The sequence below is a fragment of the Paramisgurnus dabryanus genome, chromosome 14, assembly GCF_030506205.2.
Source record: "Paramisgurnus dabryanus chromosome 14, PD_genome_1.1, whole genome shotgun sequence".
NCBI classification, from domain to species: domain Eukaryota; kingdom Metazoa; phylum Chordata; class Actinopteri; order Cypriniformes; family Cobitidae; genus Paramisgurnus; species Paramisgurnus dabryanus.
Genome location: NC_133350.1, coordinates 9,165,905 through 9,183,677, shown reverse-complemented (window position 1 = coordinate 9,183,677; position 17,773 = coordinate 9,165,905). Strand labels below are relative to the sequence as shown.

The 17,773-nt window shown below is 39.0% G+C and overlaps 1 protein-coding gene across 1 annotated transcript in view; it reads left to right on the top strand.

Moving 5' to 3' along the window:
• The first annotated feature begins 10,936 nt into the window (after positions 1-10,936).
• The window catches only part of dnah1 (dynein, axonemal, heavy chain 1), a 51,097-nt gene continuing 44,260 nt past the window's right edge, over positions 10,937-17,773 (top strand). The window contains exons 1-12 of the mRNA XM_065240988.2: positions 10,937-11,111; positions 13,049-13,218; positions 13,334-13,406; positions 13,491-13,665; positions 13,856-14,006; positions 14,487-14,619; positions 14,789-14,967; positions 15,125-15,351; positions 15,738-15,895; positions 16,656-16,867; positions 16,939-17,237; positions 17,542-17,692. Coding sequence (XP_065097060.1) covers positions 13,066-13,218; positions 13,334-13,406; positions 13,491-13,665; positions 13,856-14,006; positions 14,487-14,619; positions 14,789-14,967; positions 15,125-15,351; positions 15,738-15,895; positions 16,656-16,867; positions 16,939-17,237; positions 17,542-17,692 — 1,911 coding nt within the window. The 5' untranslated portion in view covers positions 10,937-11,111; positions 13,049-13,065. The remainder of the gene's footprint in view (positions 11,112-13,048; positions 13,219-13,333; positions 13,407-13,490; positions 13,666-13,855; positions 14,007-14,486; positions 14,620-14,788; positions 14,968-15,124; positions 15,352-15,737; positions 15,896-16,655; positions 16,868-16,938; positions 17,238-17,541; positions 17,693-17,773) is intronic.

Here is a 17,773-nt window from a genome sequence, read left to right as displayed (position 1 = left end):
TCATTCATGCTTTCCTTCTCCCCAACACTCAGTGCAGCATCTGGCTTTCATCCATTTCATAAAAAGTCAAAAAGCAAACCTTTATCTTCAAACGTCACATCTCACCCGCCGTAGGCTTTTTCGCCACCCTGTAAACTGCATGTAAAATATCCACTTTTATTGGAAATTATGGTGAATTCGCTGTGAGCCATTAATATTTACTAAATCCATATGCGGAAATTGCAAAATTGCATGTTTGATTTGGCGGTTATTAATTATTCGACAGAATCAAAGGAAATCTGAAATAAGTTATTTTGTGTGTGTGAATGTGTCTTTATGCAATTACAAGAGCCTTGTGTTGGATGTAGGTAGAAATTAAAACCAAAAATATTCAGCTAAATGTCTTTGGCTCTTGTCATGAACATATTGATACATAATTTAAAACTGCTGCCAAAGAAGAAACACATCCTAAAAAGCCTTTTGCTTTCTGCTGCAGACTGCACATGTAATGAAATCTGACAGTCTGTAGATGTAAATCAAAAGTTTAACAACAGTGATTTAATATTTTATCTTTTAAGTCTGTGTGTGTGGGGTTCTGGTTTTTCGCATGGGATTTTTGGCCTTTGAAAAAATGAGCATCATGCATTTGATAACAAGTTTCATTTTGGAGGCGTGTCTAGGACGTCTGGTTTACAGTGAATGTGCTTTGTCTGACATTTCAAACGTTTATTTTCACCTACACTAGAGATAAATGGACAACACCTTGTTAGCATTATTTATCTGATTTCACAGAAGAAACAATCTCTGTGCATTTGATCACAGATCAACCGCACTTCTGTGAATCATTAACTGAATAGTTTGGCCTGATTTGTGGTTGAGTAATCCTTACGGGAAGATAAGGGAAAGCTGGTCCTTGTACAAAGCTATGTGTAAGCAATCTATATTTGCATGCTCATTTTAGCAAAGTTAATTGAGTTTATGGGAATTGTGGCTTATTTAAGATGTGGGACCATGAACCAGCCGGCACCCAATAAAGCTTTTCAAGAGCTCATTAAAATATTTTCACAAAACTATACTATGAGTTGCTGGGCAACAATGCTAAAATATTTCTCTCCAGGTTTAAAATGGAAATGACAAAACCAGAATGCTTAAGTATGCCTTAGCTGCGCAAAAAGTCATGGGTTCGAACCCAGGGAACCCACATAGTGATAAAAACATATAGCTTGTAATGCATCGAAAGTCACTTTGGATAAAAGCATCTGTCAAATGCGTAAATGTGATAAGGTCTTTTTGCTGTGTGCGTGTCTATGCATACTGTGGTGAATACAATTTCTCTTTTTTGTAAGCAACCCTGCCATCAGTGACAAATGTCAATAAACAATCCTCATTCATTACAGCAATTTCCATCATCCGACCATCAGATTTTAAAGCGTTCAAGATTGCCAAGCGATTTTGGCACAGATTTACATTCAGGCACATTATAAGATTGTTTATCTACTGGTGCCGTATAATAGAAAACCCACATGTAATAATAAGGGATGGATGAAATTATGCATTACCAAACAGCTGTGTGTATCCTTCACATTGCATTGAATGAAAACTTTAATAGACAGAATTTGCTTTGTTTGTGCCATTAACTGAATGGTTTATAGTCACTGTAACCTATTTAAGCCATCATAATTGTGCATAATATCACAAAATTGTATGCTTGTGCATTTGTGTTATATGAATGCATGCTTTGATCATCCTATACTGTGGTTGTGGGCTCGTGTTGGTCCTTGCATGTCCTTATGCAAACATTTGTGTGTGTGTTCGTGGCATTGGAACACAGCATGCAGATGTTTTTATACAGTATGTCGGTAATAGGTTTAAATTGCAGTTTGTGCTTTGATCTGAGAATAAATGAGTGAGATTAAGTTGTCAGAGCGGGTGATGATAGAGGCCAGATAAACGGCTATGACAGTCCAAAGCCCTATGGAACATGCAAAGATGCCAATGCAACCGTATATATATATATATATATATATATTGTATGTGCATGCGTGTCTCTAGCAAATGTTTTTCTGCGTCCATTGTTTGTATACACAACCATTCCATCCAGTAGGTCGTGTTGCAGTTTATGCATGTGCAAATGGGCGAGCACGCATGTGCATGTTTGTATATAATGGGATTTGTTGCACGTAAACACTCACACATGGCTCGCCGTTCCAAATCCATTTAATTTCAACATTATTAGGTCTTAAGAAGCAGGAATGAGAGGAATTTTAAGAGGGGCGGTTTCGATTGAAGAGGTTTTGGTCGTGCCCTGTCGCAATGACGCAGCTGAAACCACATTTTATTTAAGCGGGGTAAAGCTTCCCACAATTACGGAGGTCTGTAGAGGCACGCAAAAACACACCCCACATCCTTCATAGGGGTGCAGAAAGTAAATAATTCAAGTGCTTACTGAAGGATTTAGCAATTTCCAAGTCTTATCGTTGAGGGTGTGTTTATATATCCAACTACTGCAGGCTACCGGTTTTCTGAATAGTCTCTGTGGGATATTAATGTACAGGTCTGTGCTGTAAACAATGTGGGCTGCCTCCTGAAGTGGGTCATCTATTATAGACTAAAGCTATTTAACTCTGTATGCTTTGCAATGTATTCACGTATATACAGTTTCAGAAGAGACCAAAAGGTCACCCAGTCTGTTAAAAGTATACCCAGCTAAACTCATTTTTGTGTTTTATTGTTTTTTTACATAAAATGATCAGTGTTGGGGGCAACCCATTACAAGTAACGCGCATAAAGTAATAATATTACTTTTCCGAAGTAACGAGTAAAGTAATGCATTACTTTATAAATGTACACATTAATATTTCATTTACTTTTTTTATTTCATTTAAAAAGTAATGCGAGTTACTTTTCAGTTTAATAAATTCAATTTAAAAATAAAATAACTTACTGAATTAATCTGAACATATTAACGTAGAATTACGCACTCTGTGCGCCTAAGCGGGAACAGTTTGACCGTGAGTTCACACCAGCCACGTTTGAGGCGGCAAAATCGCGTCTTAAGCGCCTAGTTTGCCGCTTGAACAGTTTGAGTTTATTCACGTGGAAATTAGCGTCATGGGAGGGGCTTCTGCGACTCCGCACACTTTCTGTAATCACGTCACTACTAGAGCAAGCTCCTGGCTGGTTAACACGGCGCGTTTTTCCACCAAAGTTCAAATTTTTCAACTCATGCGTTTGCCGCAGCAACACTCAATTCGCACCATTCGCGGGTCTAGGTAGATTCGCGTCTACTGCGCCATGCTAAACGCCTCATTCGCGCCGCGAGACCTCTAGACACGCGTCAACACGTCTTCACATTAACTTAACATTGAAATCACTCACGCTTGACGCCTCCACTGCGGCTGGTGTAAACGGGGAGTCAGAAACGGAGATGGCAGGCCAGAACTTGACATTTTTGCGATCATAAAAAACACCTGCAAGGCCTGAAAGAGATCGAGGGCGCACTCACACTATCCAAACCAAAACCCGCTCGGGCGCGTTTGACCCCCAAAGCCTGGTTTGTTTGACTAGTGTGATCGCTCTGTTCCATGCCCGGGCGCGGATTGTTTAATCGGGTTGCAGAGGTGGGCTGGAGCGCGGTTCACTTGGGCTCAGGCGCGGAAGGCTGTGGTGTGAGCGCAATCGCGCGATTCAAAGATGAAAACGTCAGTTGCGCGACCACTCACGTTCATCTGCCTCCGTAAAAACCTTTTGATGCGAGCAGCGGGGTAACGTGAATGTCCGAGCTGCACACGTGACAGATCAACTAAGCAATATGATGACATGTAAGAGGGCTGTCTGTAATCGCTCACCAAATGACTCAGAATAAAAAACACAGACTTATTATTACGGTGGGTTCCAGTGTTAAGAGAGAGCTTTACTTCCTGCTTTTTTCAAAACAATCGCATCTTAATGACGAAAGCGCGCCCGGACTCGGATCGGTTAGAAGTACAGTGTGAGTGCGTGCATCTGGGGGAGTAGGGAGGGGTGACAATCGCGCTGGGGCATGGTTTGGTTTGGTTTGGATAATGTGAGTGCGCCCCAAGACTCAGCCAAGTAATGCTGCGTTTACACCAGCCGTGGTAGAGGCGGCAAAAACGCGATATTCGCACGTAGTTGGACGCTTGAACATTTGAGTTTACTCGCTTCATTCCATGTGAAAGCTGTCGTGAAATTCTAGTCATTCGAGACATTCATGCGGAAATTCGCGTCATGGGAGGGGTTTCTGATACTCCGCTCGCTTCCTGTAATCAGATTTTTCAACTCGCGCGTTTCCTGCGGCAACGCTCAATTCGCGTGGAACGCGCCGTGCCTTCCGCGCGTTCTGCGCCACGCCTACCGCATGTACCGTGCAGCAGTATGCCTAAACGTGTCTAAACATGTAAATCACCCGCGCTTGCCACCTCTACCACGGCTGGTGTAAATGCAGCATAAGAAATAACGCAAAAGTTACCTAAAAGTAACTTAAGCATTACTTTCCATGAAAAGTAATGCAATTAGTTACTTTTTTGGGGAATAACTTAATATTGTAATGCATTACTTTTAAAAGTAACTTTTCCCAACACTGTCCTACATAATGTAAAGAACAGTTTGTGAAAATATAACCTTGATGTCTTTAATATTGACTGAGTAAAATCAGTCAAAGATTGAAATCAGTCTCAAATCAATGAGTGAAACTAGGCTTTACCTCCTAAAACATTTCTCTTTTATTACCACATGCACACCGGGTATCTGCCCATGATCTACCTGACCCCTATCCTGCAGGGTCGCCATTAAAGCCACTAAGCCCCTCTGGTCTAGCCGTCTGGGTAAGCAACACCATTTTGGCTACGGTTCATTCTCTCATAAACACACACATTTGCAATCCTACGGTGTTAATATGGCGCTCTGTGCCCTGATGGTGTATACATTTCACCCATTAAATAGAACAGATGATCGCCGTGCACCGCTGCAGGGCTGTTTAAATCTGAAAACAATATACGAGACTCCCTCAAGACAACATGTTTAACCAATTAGCCATTGTCCTTGTATATTGCTGTGGTAGACACTATTCACATTTATTCATTTGGCAGACGCTTTTATCCAAAGTGACTTACAGTGTGTTCAGTTTTATACATTTCTTTTATCAGTATGTGTGTTCCCTCCACCTGTAAAAAGTTACAAAGCTTTCACTGGGTCAGTAACCTTTTAAAAGGTCATTTAGGTACCGATTTGTTCCTTTGAAGTACCAATACTGCATGTGCCTTTGAGGTACTAATATGCACCCTATTGTACATAGTAAAAATATGTACTTTTTAAAAGTGTATCGACCCAATGATAGCTTTTGTACCTTTTATTCTGTGACCTAACCCATGACCTTTGCGTTGGATCGTTCACGCTCATCAGTACACAAAAAAAAATCTGCTAAATTTTTAGCATGCTTTTTTGGGGGGAAGATAATGTCTGCAAGTTTTATGTATTAAAACATCCTAAAACAAGTTAAACAGAAGCAAACTGTGTCTTTTCACTTTACATCGGCTGCCGAATATTAGCCACACTTGAAATCCGATCTGTTTGCTACGAGAGATAAAACACTGTCCACTGGTCTAAAAAAACAAAGATCTGATCTCAAGATATAGACGACTTCATGGCTCTTTAGCTATGTGACTGTGATGTGGGCCTCACCTCTGCTCCTCTTTAAAATCAACATCTGGGTATCATGAGCGGCTAAAGTTAGAAGCACATGTTGCATTCATTACTGCAAAATAAGAGTCACACTCAAGCAGGCGTGACACCCACAACCGCCTGTGGAATAAAGACAGAAAGAGGAGATACAAGGTGGAAAATGAGAGACGGATGAGAACTTGATTTTACAAGTGTAACAGTCACTAATAGTAAAATAAAGATCCATTCACAACCATAACCATCTCGATAATTTGTCCACAACACAGTTGTAGCGATAACAACATTGAAATCATTGAGATCAGAGACCAGCTGATATACAAAACCGAAAGCCAAAATCTTTAACAAATGGTACAGGAGAAGATAATGAAAAAAGTGTATCCATCTGTTTTTCTTTTTGGTTACGCAAAAGCACCATTACCCGTCACTGCAGCATCTGTTTAGATTAAACAAACACTTATCAGTTACATTACCATCCAATACTTATACAGATAGCATTAATAAGAATCTTTATTGTTATCATTATAAGATATCAGTGCCATTTTGCCTCAAGCCAATATAGTCATTCTTATTTCTTAAATCAAGATGTATTTTCTTGATAAGCAAAATGACCTAAGAAAATAAGGCTACTTAAAATATACAATTTAAGTGAATGTGGGCTTAAAACAAACAAAAATATCTGCCAATGGGGTGAGAAAAAAACTTGCACTTTATTCAAGAAAAATGTTCTCACCCCATTGACAGAGGTCATTTTGCTCATCAAGAAAAAGCATCTTAATATAGGAATTTTTAGATATTTGTACCTAAAATACAAAAATACTAAATAAAATAATTTTTTGCAGTGTAACAGCTTGCTTGCACCAGCACAAATGCCTCTTTTGCAACTACTGTCAGGATTTACTATAGACATGCGGTAAAGGAGTTACAGGCGCAAAATCAAAGGGAGGAGATATTTAAAGGAATAGTCCATTTTCTTAAAAGAAAAATCCAGATAATTTACTCACCACCATGTCATCCAAAATATTGATGTCTTTCTTTGTTCAGTCGAGAAGAAATTATGTTTTTTGAGGAAAACATTGCAGGATTTTTCTCATTTTAATGGACTTTAATAGAGCCCAACACTTAATACTTAACTCAACACTTAACAGTTTTTCAACGGAGTTTCAAAGGACTCTAAACGATCCCAAACGAGGCATAAGGGTCTTATCTAGCGAATCGATTGTCATTTTTGACAAGAAAATTTAAAATATGCACTTTTAAAACACAACTTCTCATCTAGGTCCGGTCCTGTGATCCGCCAGCGCGACCCCACGCAATATGTCATGACGTCAAGAGGTCACAGAGTATGAACGCGAAACTACGCCAAAGTGTTTACAAGTTTGAAGAAAGAGGACCGTTCCAACGTTGTTGTATGTCGAATGATACTAATTAATGTCATGGGTCAGTTTATTGTTTACAATTGTCCGCAAATGTGCGTTTCATGTATGTAACACGTGACCTTTCTACGTCACTAAGCATTTATGTGAGGTCACACAGGCGCATCACAAGACCGGACCTAGATGAGAAATTGTGGTTTAAAAGTGCATATTTTTTATTTTTCTTGTCAAAAATGACAATCGTTTCGCTAGATAAGACCCTTATGCCTCGTTTGGGATCGTTTAGAGTCCTTTGAAACTGTTAAGTGCTGAGTTAAGTATTAAGTGTTGGGCTCTATTCAAGTCCATTAAAATGAGAAAAATTCTGGAATGTTTTCCCCAAAGTTTATTTCTTCTCAGCTGAACAAAGAAAGACATCAACATTTTGGATGACATGGTGGTGAGTAATCTGGGTTATTTGGATTTTTTTTTAAGAAAATGGACTATTCCTTTAAAGCAACACTAAAGAGTTTTTGCTCTTTGCCCCCCCTACAGGTTGGAAGCGGAATTGTCCATTACCTCTGTTGTAAATAATTTAGCCTTCTGCAGCAAAGCTGGCTCTGATTGGATTGTAACTTGCCGTAAAGCAAGTTTTTGTAGTTTTCACTCGAACTAAGGGCCGCGACCCGACGGTTGGAAACTTCTTTAGTGTGGTTTTGGCCGATAGAGGGCTGCAAAGCGAATGTGAAAGTGCCGTTCTTTTCAGTTCTTTTCAGTTATTTTAAGGTAAAAAAACTCTTTGGTGTTGTTTTAAATCACCCAGCCAGTGAATTCACAGCTGAATCAACGTCAAGGACAAGGTTGAATCTACGTTGTATTACAGTTTGATTTTGCAAATTAAATCAAGGTTGATATCGCAACATTGTTTAAACGTCTCACTTTCAACATGGGTGAATTAAGGTCTTTGCGTCAATGGCAAATTAACGTTGAAACATGCATTGATTTAGCAAATTGAATCAACATTGATATCGGGTTTAGCATTAGCCACTGTTTCAATGTTATTTCAAGGTTGACCAACAACTGACATTATTTCAACCAAATTTCAACGTTGATTTTTAAGCATTTTGCAAGCATTTAGCATTAACTGTTGTATCAACGTTGTTTTCAATGTTGAAACAAGAACTGGCATTATTTCAACCATATTTCAACGTTGAAGATCGGTCATATGCCTGCTGGGCAATCACGGAAAACTATTTAGTAATGTTTGCGCTCGTCAATTCACTGATATTTGCGCCATTATTTAACACCTAAAAAACATGTCTAAACCCTATGCTAATATGCACTGCTCTTGGTAGACGTTGGTTATTATGGAAATTAGCTTTTTGCAACTGTGTTTTCATTACCGTGCGCCTTGTTAGTAAATCACATGGAGAAATGTTCACTCCCATCAGCGCTTTCACACTAATTTGTCCTGTTTCGTAAATCTGAAAGTGCCTCAGAAAAAGCCTTTAAGCTTTTTTGGGCATTGAATAACGGGGCAAATACCAAGCAACTGACGAACGCAAACCTTACAAAATTGTGTTGGGTTATTTATCTCCTCTCTAAATTTTAAGCCTACTGTATATGCAATAAGGTCAGTCACAAAAATAACTATGTCCATATCTTTTCAGTGCTAATTTTTCACTGCATGTCTTTATTAAATGCTGTCAGTAGTTTTTTTTTATTAAATGCTGTAAGTAGTTTGTGCTGGTGCAAGCTGTTAGTAAATCATTTTAATACATGTTTTTTTGGGGGGGCTGTAAATAAAGGAGAAAATACCAGTAAGTTGACGAACACACACTTTACCAAATCACATTGCGTGATTCGTTTAAATACTCGCATACATTTTGCATCTGAAAGGGAAACTCCTACGAAAGCATATCCAATCTATGTCTATGTCTTTTCAGCGCTAACATTTCACTCAGTTTCTTTAGTAAATCCGATTAGTATTTTTACTAACGTTTAAATTGAATGCATTATAAGTCACTTTAAATACAAATTTAAATGTAAAAAATCCAGAAGTGAACTCTGGTAATTTGGGACACTTTTTGACAGGGGAGATGCAGTGGACACGTTGGACGCGTACGTCAACAGAGCCAAACACCTGCCAGCAATTAATAAATAATAGCTTTGGGCCTTAAGCATCACAGAGCTGTTTGAATTAGAGAGATGAGATCTCCAATGAGATCTCCAGTGTATTGGGTCTTCAAAACTTCATAAATGCTCTCATTTTGTGATCCAAACTCTGACAACATTGGTCCCACGGGTGATTGAGGTCACTGTTAAGCTTTAGATGAAAGAAATCTCTGAGGAAAAGATGATCAACAGGGATTTTCAATGTCAACATGCTATGGTACAAGAAATTGATTCAGTGTCGAGAAGAAAGAAGACTTTGAAATTAAGGTTGGGAAACAACTGTGCTATAGTTTGAAGTTCACCTAAAAATTAATTTTTTTATCAAAATGTACTCAGCTCCGACTATTCTTTGAAATATAAATAATACGATACACAAACATTTATGTCTTGCATAATGAATTATTCTATCTATTTAATAGCTTTTCAGAACATTAAACATGATTGCTAAACGTCATAAAACTGCCTTAGTTCATAGACTCTGAGCAGAACAAACATACTGGTAGTAGTTTAAGTAAAAGTAGCCCTCTCATGTTAATTGGTGAGTGTTTTCTCTGCTCCCATTAACTTTTGACCTGTTGACTTGATCTGATGAATCTCCATAATGATCTGTCAGCCTGCCAAGGCCATTTCAGTGCCTTTACAATGATGGCAATTAGATGGCATGCATAGTCAAAAGGCATCTCTGCCTCCTCATTTTGAATTTCACACGTGCGCTTCACTTCTGACCTTACCGACTCTGGCTTTAGTTTTGCAAGACGCCATCTGTGAATGACACATCAGGCACATGAACAAATGAATGCATGCTACACTGAGCATCCCCGGGATGATGTGCAGGGCCAGACGGGCGAAGGTGGGTTCTGCTTGTGATCTCCCATGGGAAACGGGAGGAATTTGTTACCCTTTGACCCAAAAGTGCAAGGATCCCTCTTCAGGCCCCTGGGGGCAGTCAGGATCTGCCACAAGAATACAATTATAATGGTTAAAGATGAGGACAAAGGATGGGTTGAGATCACTCTGGGATGGCCATTTTTCTGCATTAGGTCCTAATTGTTGCCATTAAGTAGGAAAGTCTTTGAAAAGTCCAATTTATAATATAATTGCTTAAAAGGATCATGACAGTCTGTCATTAAGTGAAACGTGTTTTTTTAACAGAGTTAACTTTACAGTGCAACCACATAAGGAAGTACAGGGAAATTCTTATGATTTACATTAAAATACACTGTTGTAACTGGTAAAGCGTTGCACTAGCAGTTCAAAGGTCATGAATTTGATTTCCAGGAAACACACATAGACACACAATTATAAAATGTATAGCATGAATGCACTTAAGCATCTACCATATGCATAAATGTAAATTATTATGTATGTGCTTAATATTTACAATATTTAACACTATTACATTTAATCCAAAGTGACTTCAAATGCATTGAGTATATACATTTTTATTGGGATGTTGGATCTGGGATCGAACCCATGACCTTTGTGGGGCTAATGTGAACTTAAATAAAATATACTTTATGTTGCATTATTATATTGTATATTCAGTTTTACCATTAATACATTTATTATTTATTTTCTTTTAAACCTGCAGAATAAAAAACATGTTGTATCGGCTACATTAGCAGTGGGTGCTGTTTGTTTTGCTCTCCTCAGCAACAGTGCACGAGCAGTTGTTTCGTGCCCTGGAATCTATAAAACAAGCCTGAAGTCAATGGGGTTTCCATAGCAACTGTTGCGGAGTCACTAAATGACCGTTGATAAACTTTAAACACTGAGGAGGACGGAAAATAAGCGAACTACTGGTTAAAACATTTTGTTAACCAAAGGATTTCCCTTCTTATAAGCTTGAAGACGCTAACTTATACCTTTATAACGCGACGTCGGACTGCAGTGATTTAAAATGAGGTATCTGGCATGCTTTTATTGATTGTGTGTTTATTTTTCTACTGTAGGTACAGTATATCACATTATGGTTTATGTAATACTGTCATGTTTAAGTGAGATGAAGTGATAAATCTAAACAGTTTTTGGTTTTATGTCGTCCAGGGTTCATTTTTAGTTTACTAGTCACAGTAAAAACAACGAACAAGACAATGATTACTTACATATCAGAATATTATTTCAAGCAACAATTTGTTGGACATTTGCTTTCCTTTCATTCACTGGTGGGCGTGACGTCATCACCCCGTTCACCCCCGTGCCGCGGTGCCCAAGGCTACTAAACTAGAGGCCGTTTCTCAATCCGAAGGCTGCAGCCCCCGGAGGTCGCATTTCTAAGCTGCGTACGTCATCAAGACTGTCTTATTTCAAAATATTAACAATTATAAAGTTGACTATTATTCTTAGTTAATCGTCAATTATTGTAATATGCTTATTATGACTTGGGAATTTAATGCTCAGTTAACGTAAATAAACCAGATTTGATGACGTATGCAGCCTGCATGTGCGACCTCCGGAGGCTGCAGCCTTCGGATTGAGAAACGGTTTACTATGGCAGTGGTTCCCAAACTTTTTCAGCATGCGGCCCCCCTTGTAAAGGATGCATTCCTTCGCAGCCCCCCAAAGAAAATTTTTGACAAAAACTGTTCTAAAACTCTAAAATTATACAAAAAAGTAGTGCTTTTGGTTAGTAGCCTTATTTTTTTAGGTTTATTTACACAGAATTTATGATAAATTAATGTATTTCATTAAATGTCATAAAACTGGCCCCCCCTGGCACCATCTCGCGGCCCCCCTGCGGGCCCTGGCCCCCAGTTTGAAAACCACTGTACTATGGCACATGCACCTTGTGATGTGCTTTTTAAAGAGATAGTTTATCCAAAAATGACAATTCTGTCATCATTTACTACCCCTCATCTTGTTCTAAACCCGTATGAGTTTTTTTTTATTTTGATGAACACAAAAGAAGATATTTTAATAAATGATGGTAATGGTTAGCCTGGTTAGCCAGACCTACATCAAGATGTAAGGTCTGGCAACTCTTCACACAAACGGCTCAATGCAAGGGGCGGGATATAAGGTTGTCCCTCAAAATGCCTCTGCACGCAATAGGATAGCGCTATGAACAAACAGAGCAACGAAGAAGGTGACGTAGTTACCGTAACCAGTCGGCAAAACTCCAAACACATCTTTCTTGCTTAAAAAGCACTTCAGTAGGGTTATTTGCTCTTCTCTCAAAGAAAAACATAAGTCTAAAGTCGCGGCCAAAGCCGCTTCAAAAGAAAGCTGTTCGCCAGCAGCAGCAGCCATTCTTTGTTTTCAAGTAAGAACCGTTGCAGCTCTGTCGTCATCATGTTAAGCCCGCCCCACAGACGCTACACACGATGTGATTGGCCTGACCAAATTTTGGTTTTTGGAGCTGTTAAGTGTATTGTGAGTGCCTAGACTAAACCCTGGCAGCAAATATATTTTGCGGCCGCTAGGGTGCGTCTAGATTTCTAGGCTAGGTAATGGTAGGATTTAGATGTAATCCTACACTAAAATAAATGTAAGAGCTGTCCAAACTAAAAACAACTTCCACTGACATATCTTAAACAAGTAATGTTTTTAGTAAGGCATGATTGTTAAGACTAGTTATATTACCCAATTAAACTAATGGCTAGTTCTGGCTTAAAATAATCCCTGTCCGGGAAACCACCCCTTTGTGTTTAATATAAATGGTAAATGACAAGTTGTGTAATAATAAGTTAAAGTTAACCCATTTCTGTAATAGTGTTGGTGAAGAGGTACAGATTACCCGTTGATGGGTGCATAAAATAAAGCAGGTTACTACTGCATTACTCAATGAATCAAGCTTGTGCTGAACAAAAGAACTAACCATTTCTGAAACTTGCTTCTGACAGTCTGTGAACAAGATAGTATGGACAAAAAAGGTGAAGACTTTCTTTATGGGTCTGGTATGTTTCTTCCTCACCCTCCAAATGAGCCCAGAGCGGGTCAGAGGGGCAAACTGCCCCCTTTAAGGGGCATCTACTCTGAGCTTATAACAACATCAGGCAAAAGTTCACAACAGGTAAATCATCACTTTTCCTCAAGCTTTTATTATTAACTTACCTCACGGTTTAGATTATTTGTGTGGTTTACAAAATACGTAGTTTAACTTACCAAACTTGCATTGCTGTTTGTAGTCTTACACACAGGGTCTAGTGACCCAGCAGAGTTTACTGTGCAGGGCAGTTTACGAATCTAACGCCCACAAAGGTAACACAACAAATTAAATAACACGTAACCAATATTAATGTCAAAACACAAATGGCTTAAATTAGTTGAACTTTTTTACTTTAGCAGCGACAATAAAGTCATCTCAAGACCTGCACAGTGTTTCAGAAAAGGATTGGTATGGGCCATCCACACAACACCAACATGAGACAGACTTTCATTCTGGAAGTTATACCCCAAAAGTTCAGCTGCCTTATACTGGCCTCCCCGGACAAGTGCCCCGTAAAATTGAGATTGAAAGGTGAGATGTTTAGACAGATGCTTTAAGAAGTTGGTGTGAATGATTTGAAAGATAATTGATTTCAGTCTTTGTTTTTAAGGATGTTTTGGCACTTTATCATCTTTACATGTATGGTATGTTTATGAGATGAATATTGATATGTGTTTTAATTGTAAAGTACATGTATATTGGTGCCTGTTTTAATTCTTAGGCGTAGGAGGGAGTATCAGAAGTTAGATATCACTGAACTTCTAGCTAGACAAGGCCTTGACGCCAACCAGCTGATGCCCAGAAATCAGACGAGGGCAGAGACGTGCCCAGAAAATATGAGTCTACCTGTTTCAAACTGGCTGCCTCTTGAGGTAACACACAATGCTTATATATAGATTTTATGATGTATTCTTTAAAGGTGAAGTGTGTGATTTCTGGGCCATTACTGTTCTCAAATATATTTGTAAAAATGAATGTTAATTTATTTCTTGTCACATACAGATTGGCAAAGGTGCTTAGGTCTAGGTGGATCCATTCAAATTTATTTCTATAGCAATTTTTACAAGTAGTGTGGCATTTTATAAAGTACATTATTATAATTTATCTTTAAAATGCATTAAATAAAGATTAGTTCACGCATATATAAATAATTATGATTAAATATATGTTGTCTACAATTAGGCTGGCACTAAAGAAAGCTTTTTAATATCAAGAAAAAAGTACACACTTCACCTTTAAATGTTTTTAAATTTAATAAATCTTGCTAGTTTTTTTATTCTAATTTTAATCTCCATGATGCATCATACAGCTGCTTTGATTTGGGTCCAATAACATTTCCTATATAAATCCAGATATTTGACAACGAGGAGTTCGACTGTCGGACCCCAGAGGAATGGCTAGCTTTAGGTTACGAGGAGGGCTCCAGTGACCGCAAACCTGTACCTGCCAAAGCCCTGCTACCGACAACAAACTCTATCCCATCTGGTAGAGTACTCTCTAAACTGTAAATTACTGACACGTTGTTGAATGGATTTTTTCATTTTTCTTGTAGTTTCTCATGAATAGAAATTCATATAACAGCACATCGAACAGGAAGCATATGGTTACACATGGAAAATAAAAAATGTCTTTTATTTATGTCTTTGAAATTTAGTGCATCTAAAAAACCCAAATCTGGAGTATTCCTGGCAGTCGGTTGGGGTTCTAGAATATAGCCAGGAAGAGAAAGAGTACCTGGTGCAAAAAGCAGACCAGAATGGACGGCTTCGAGATTGTGAAGGAAAGCCCATTGTGAATGGAGGAAAGAGAACAGGAGGCATGTACAAAAACCAAGTTTTAATTTTCTAGGAGATCACTAGCAAACGACAGTAGATCCCATTAAAACTCACAGACATTTACTACAAGCCACAAAACTCATAGAATCTTTAAGCTATTAACGTAATGTCACCTGCTTTCTTTATTAGGGGTTTTATTACTGCAGGATGGTCAGTACTGGGTACCAAGGATCAGGCTGCTTTTCTGTGCAGAAGACCCACGTGTCTTTGCCCAGAGAGTTCGCTATGCCCAAAACTGGAGACAGGACACAGAAGCCTCACTTCTGTACCACCTTTCTATTGATTGTATGCCAGTTTGGAGTGGCAGCCCCACCCTCAACCCCAAAAGTCTTCAGCACATCAAAACATATGCACTCTCCACACCGGGCCTTCAACTTAAACTGTGAGAAAAATGAAAATATAATACGATCAAATATTGTTTTACAATTTAAAGCAATTGGCACAAAATCACTTGCTCTTTAACTGATAACTGAGTTAAGAAAAAAGAAGATAAATATGCATATGAAAATATTTTTTTCCAAGCAGGATCTTCAGAACAATAAATAAAACATACTTTTTCTATAAAAACATCTGTATCTTTCATTAGCACCAGATGTGAAAGAGCACTTGAGAAAGCTATAGTTGTCAACACACAATGCAATTATTATTCTGTTGTCTGCTTAACATTATTATCACTAATGGTTTGTTTTCCCTGTAGACAGCAGAAAGAAGAGTAAAAATCTTTATGCATTAGTGTATCTGTTATTTGGTGTGTGTGTGTGTGTTTAGTCTGCAGGAGTGCGAGAAACAGCTGGAGAGGGAGCTTCATTTGGACTACAGTCGCGCTATGAACCAGATGTGCTTTGACAAGGTGGTACAGGAGAATCCAGAGGAGTTCTCCTATATCACACTTCCAAATAAAGAACCAGAGAGAGTTCCTGACAAAGGTCAGTTACTGAGGGGCACAGATAAGAGACTTAATTGAAGTCAGAGGAAAAACGAATGTTCTTAAAGGGATTTATCCATACGTTCAGTGGCGGCTCGTGACTGCTCATCCGAGGGGCGCAAATTCAAAATAAGTGTTCGGAGTGTCATGTGTGTTGCTCGTGTTTTCAAAATATGTGTTTGTTGTGCCTTGTGAACCATGTGAATCACATGTTTTGCCGAAATAAGTGTCTGCTGCACACTCGTCAAAACCGTTTATGATAAAAGAGACGCTCTGGTTCACAAAAAACATGCAAGACACTCCCTTAAGAGTAAATTTGTGATTACGCATGAGATTATGTGAGTATCTGGCAAACGCGAGCGTCTCTTTTATCATAAACCCTTTAGACGCGTCTGCAGCAGGCACTTATTTTGACAAGACACGTGATGCACATAGGATCACTCAACGGGCAGAACACATATTTTGAAATTACGAACCAAACACATGACGGGCTACATACATGTTGTGACGAACTTCAAATCGAGCGCCCTCGAAAAAAGAAGTCACCGGCCACCACTGCAAATCTTGCTTCAGACCTGTATGAGTTTGTGTGAAACACAGTAGTAGACATAAGGCAAAATGTACAGAAAGTCTTTATTTTTAGAGATAGATGCAATGAAAACAAATGATGATGTGGGTTTTACCCTGGGCATAAGCAGTAGTGATTGTTGCCTTAGACTTATGGGCTATATTTATCCAATTTGCGCCTTCTTTTTTTCTAGGTTTAGTGTCACTTCCAGACTATCCATTTGAGAAGAACCGGAAAGCTTTTGTCTTCAATTCGTTGCTCACCAAACCTGAGGTAATCGCTGTGCTGTCAAACGTGAGAAAAGAGTGCAACCGGGTGGCAGACATGAGCTTGTTCCGCATCACATTCACAAAACCTCTTCGCCTGGAAGAATTTGATTCTTCACAGTCTCAGAAACGTTCAAAGGTATCAAACTGTCATCTACAGTACACACTCCTGTAGACTCCTGTATTATCATCTTCTTCTTTTTCATACAGGTCCATCTGTTCCTGCAAGACACGTGGTTGTTAGCTCTACGTAACGGGATTTTGTCCGACCTGAGCGATGTTGGCCATGGCTGGTACAATCTCACCGTGTCACGCTGGGATGTTTACTGCATGTCCAAACTGTGCCGTCTGATGGCGCTGGTGCGCTGCATCCAACATGACACGATTAGGTTCCTGGTGCAAGGATCTCTTGCGAGTCTGGCCAAATTACTGCTTGACGCTTGTCACAGTACCATACGCTGCACTGAGGACCTCACCTGGGGTTCTGATCTTAAAAACAGCCCATACAGGTACATGATTTCTTTTTATTTTGGCAGCTGCTTAAATGAAGTTCGATAAAGGGGCAGTTTCACATAGACAGGGTTTACATGAATCCAGAACTAGGCCTACGTTATTTTAGGACATTTAAGTAGTTTTTACAAACATAACTTAAAAACATTTACGAGACAAACACTGATATGTGTTAAGATGTGCAAGGTTTGTTTTTAATTAAGGCAGCTTAAACATGGGACTAGACTTAAGCACTGTCCGGGAAACCGGCCCACAAAGTTTTTTTCATTAAACACCAATGTAATTTTTATTTACTCCATGCAGGCCAAAAAATAAACCCCTGTTCTCAGTTGAACTGGTGCTGGACCAAACCGGTGTCCGTTATAGCACTCCTCTAGAGAGCTTTGAGACCTCGGTTATCGATGTGTTTGATAAAGGGATCCTGTCCACACACAAACTGCCTCAGCTAGACAAGGTTGTCCACCTGACCCACTGAACCGGTTTTTATGTACAATCAGCACTGAAAAAGTAAGGATTTTATATAAATTCTTTCTGT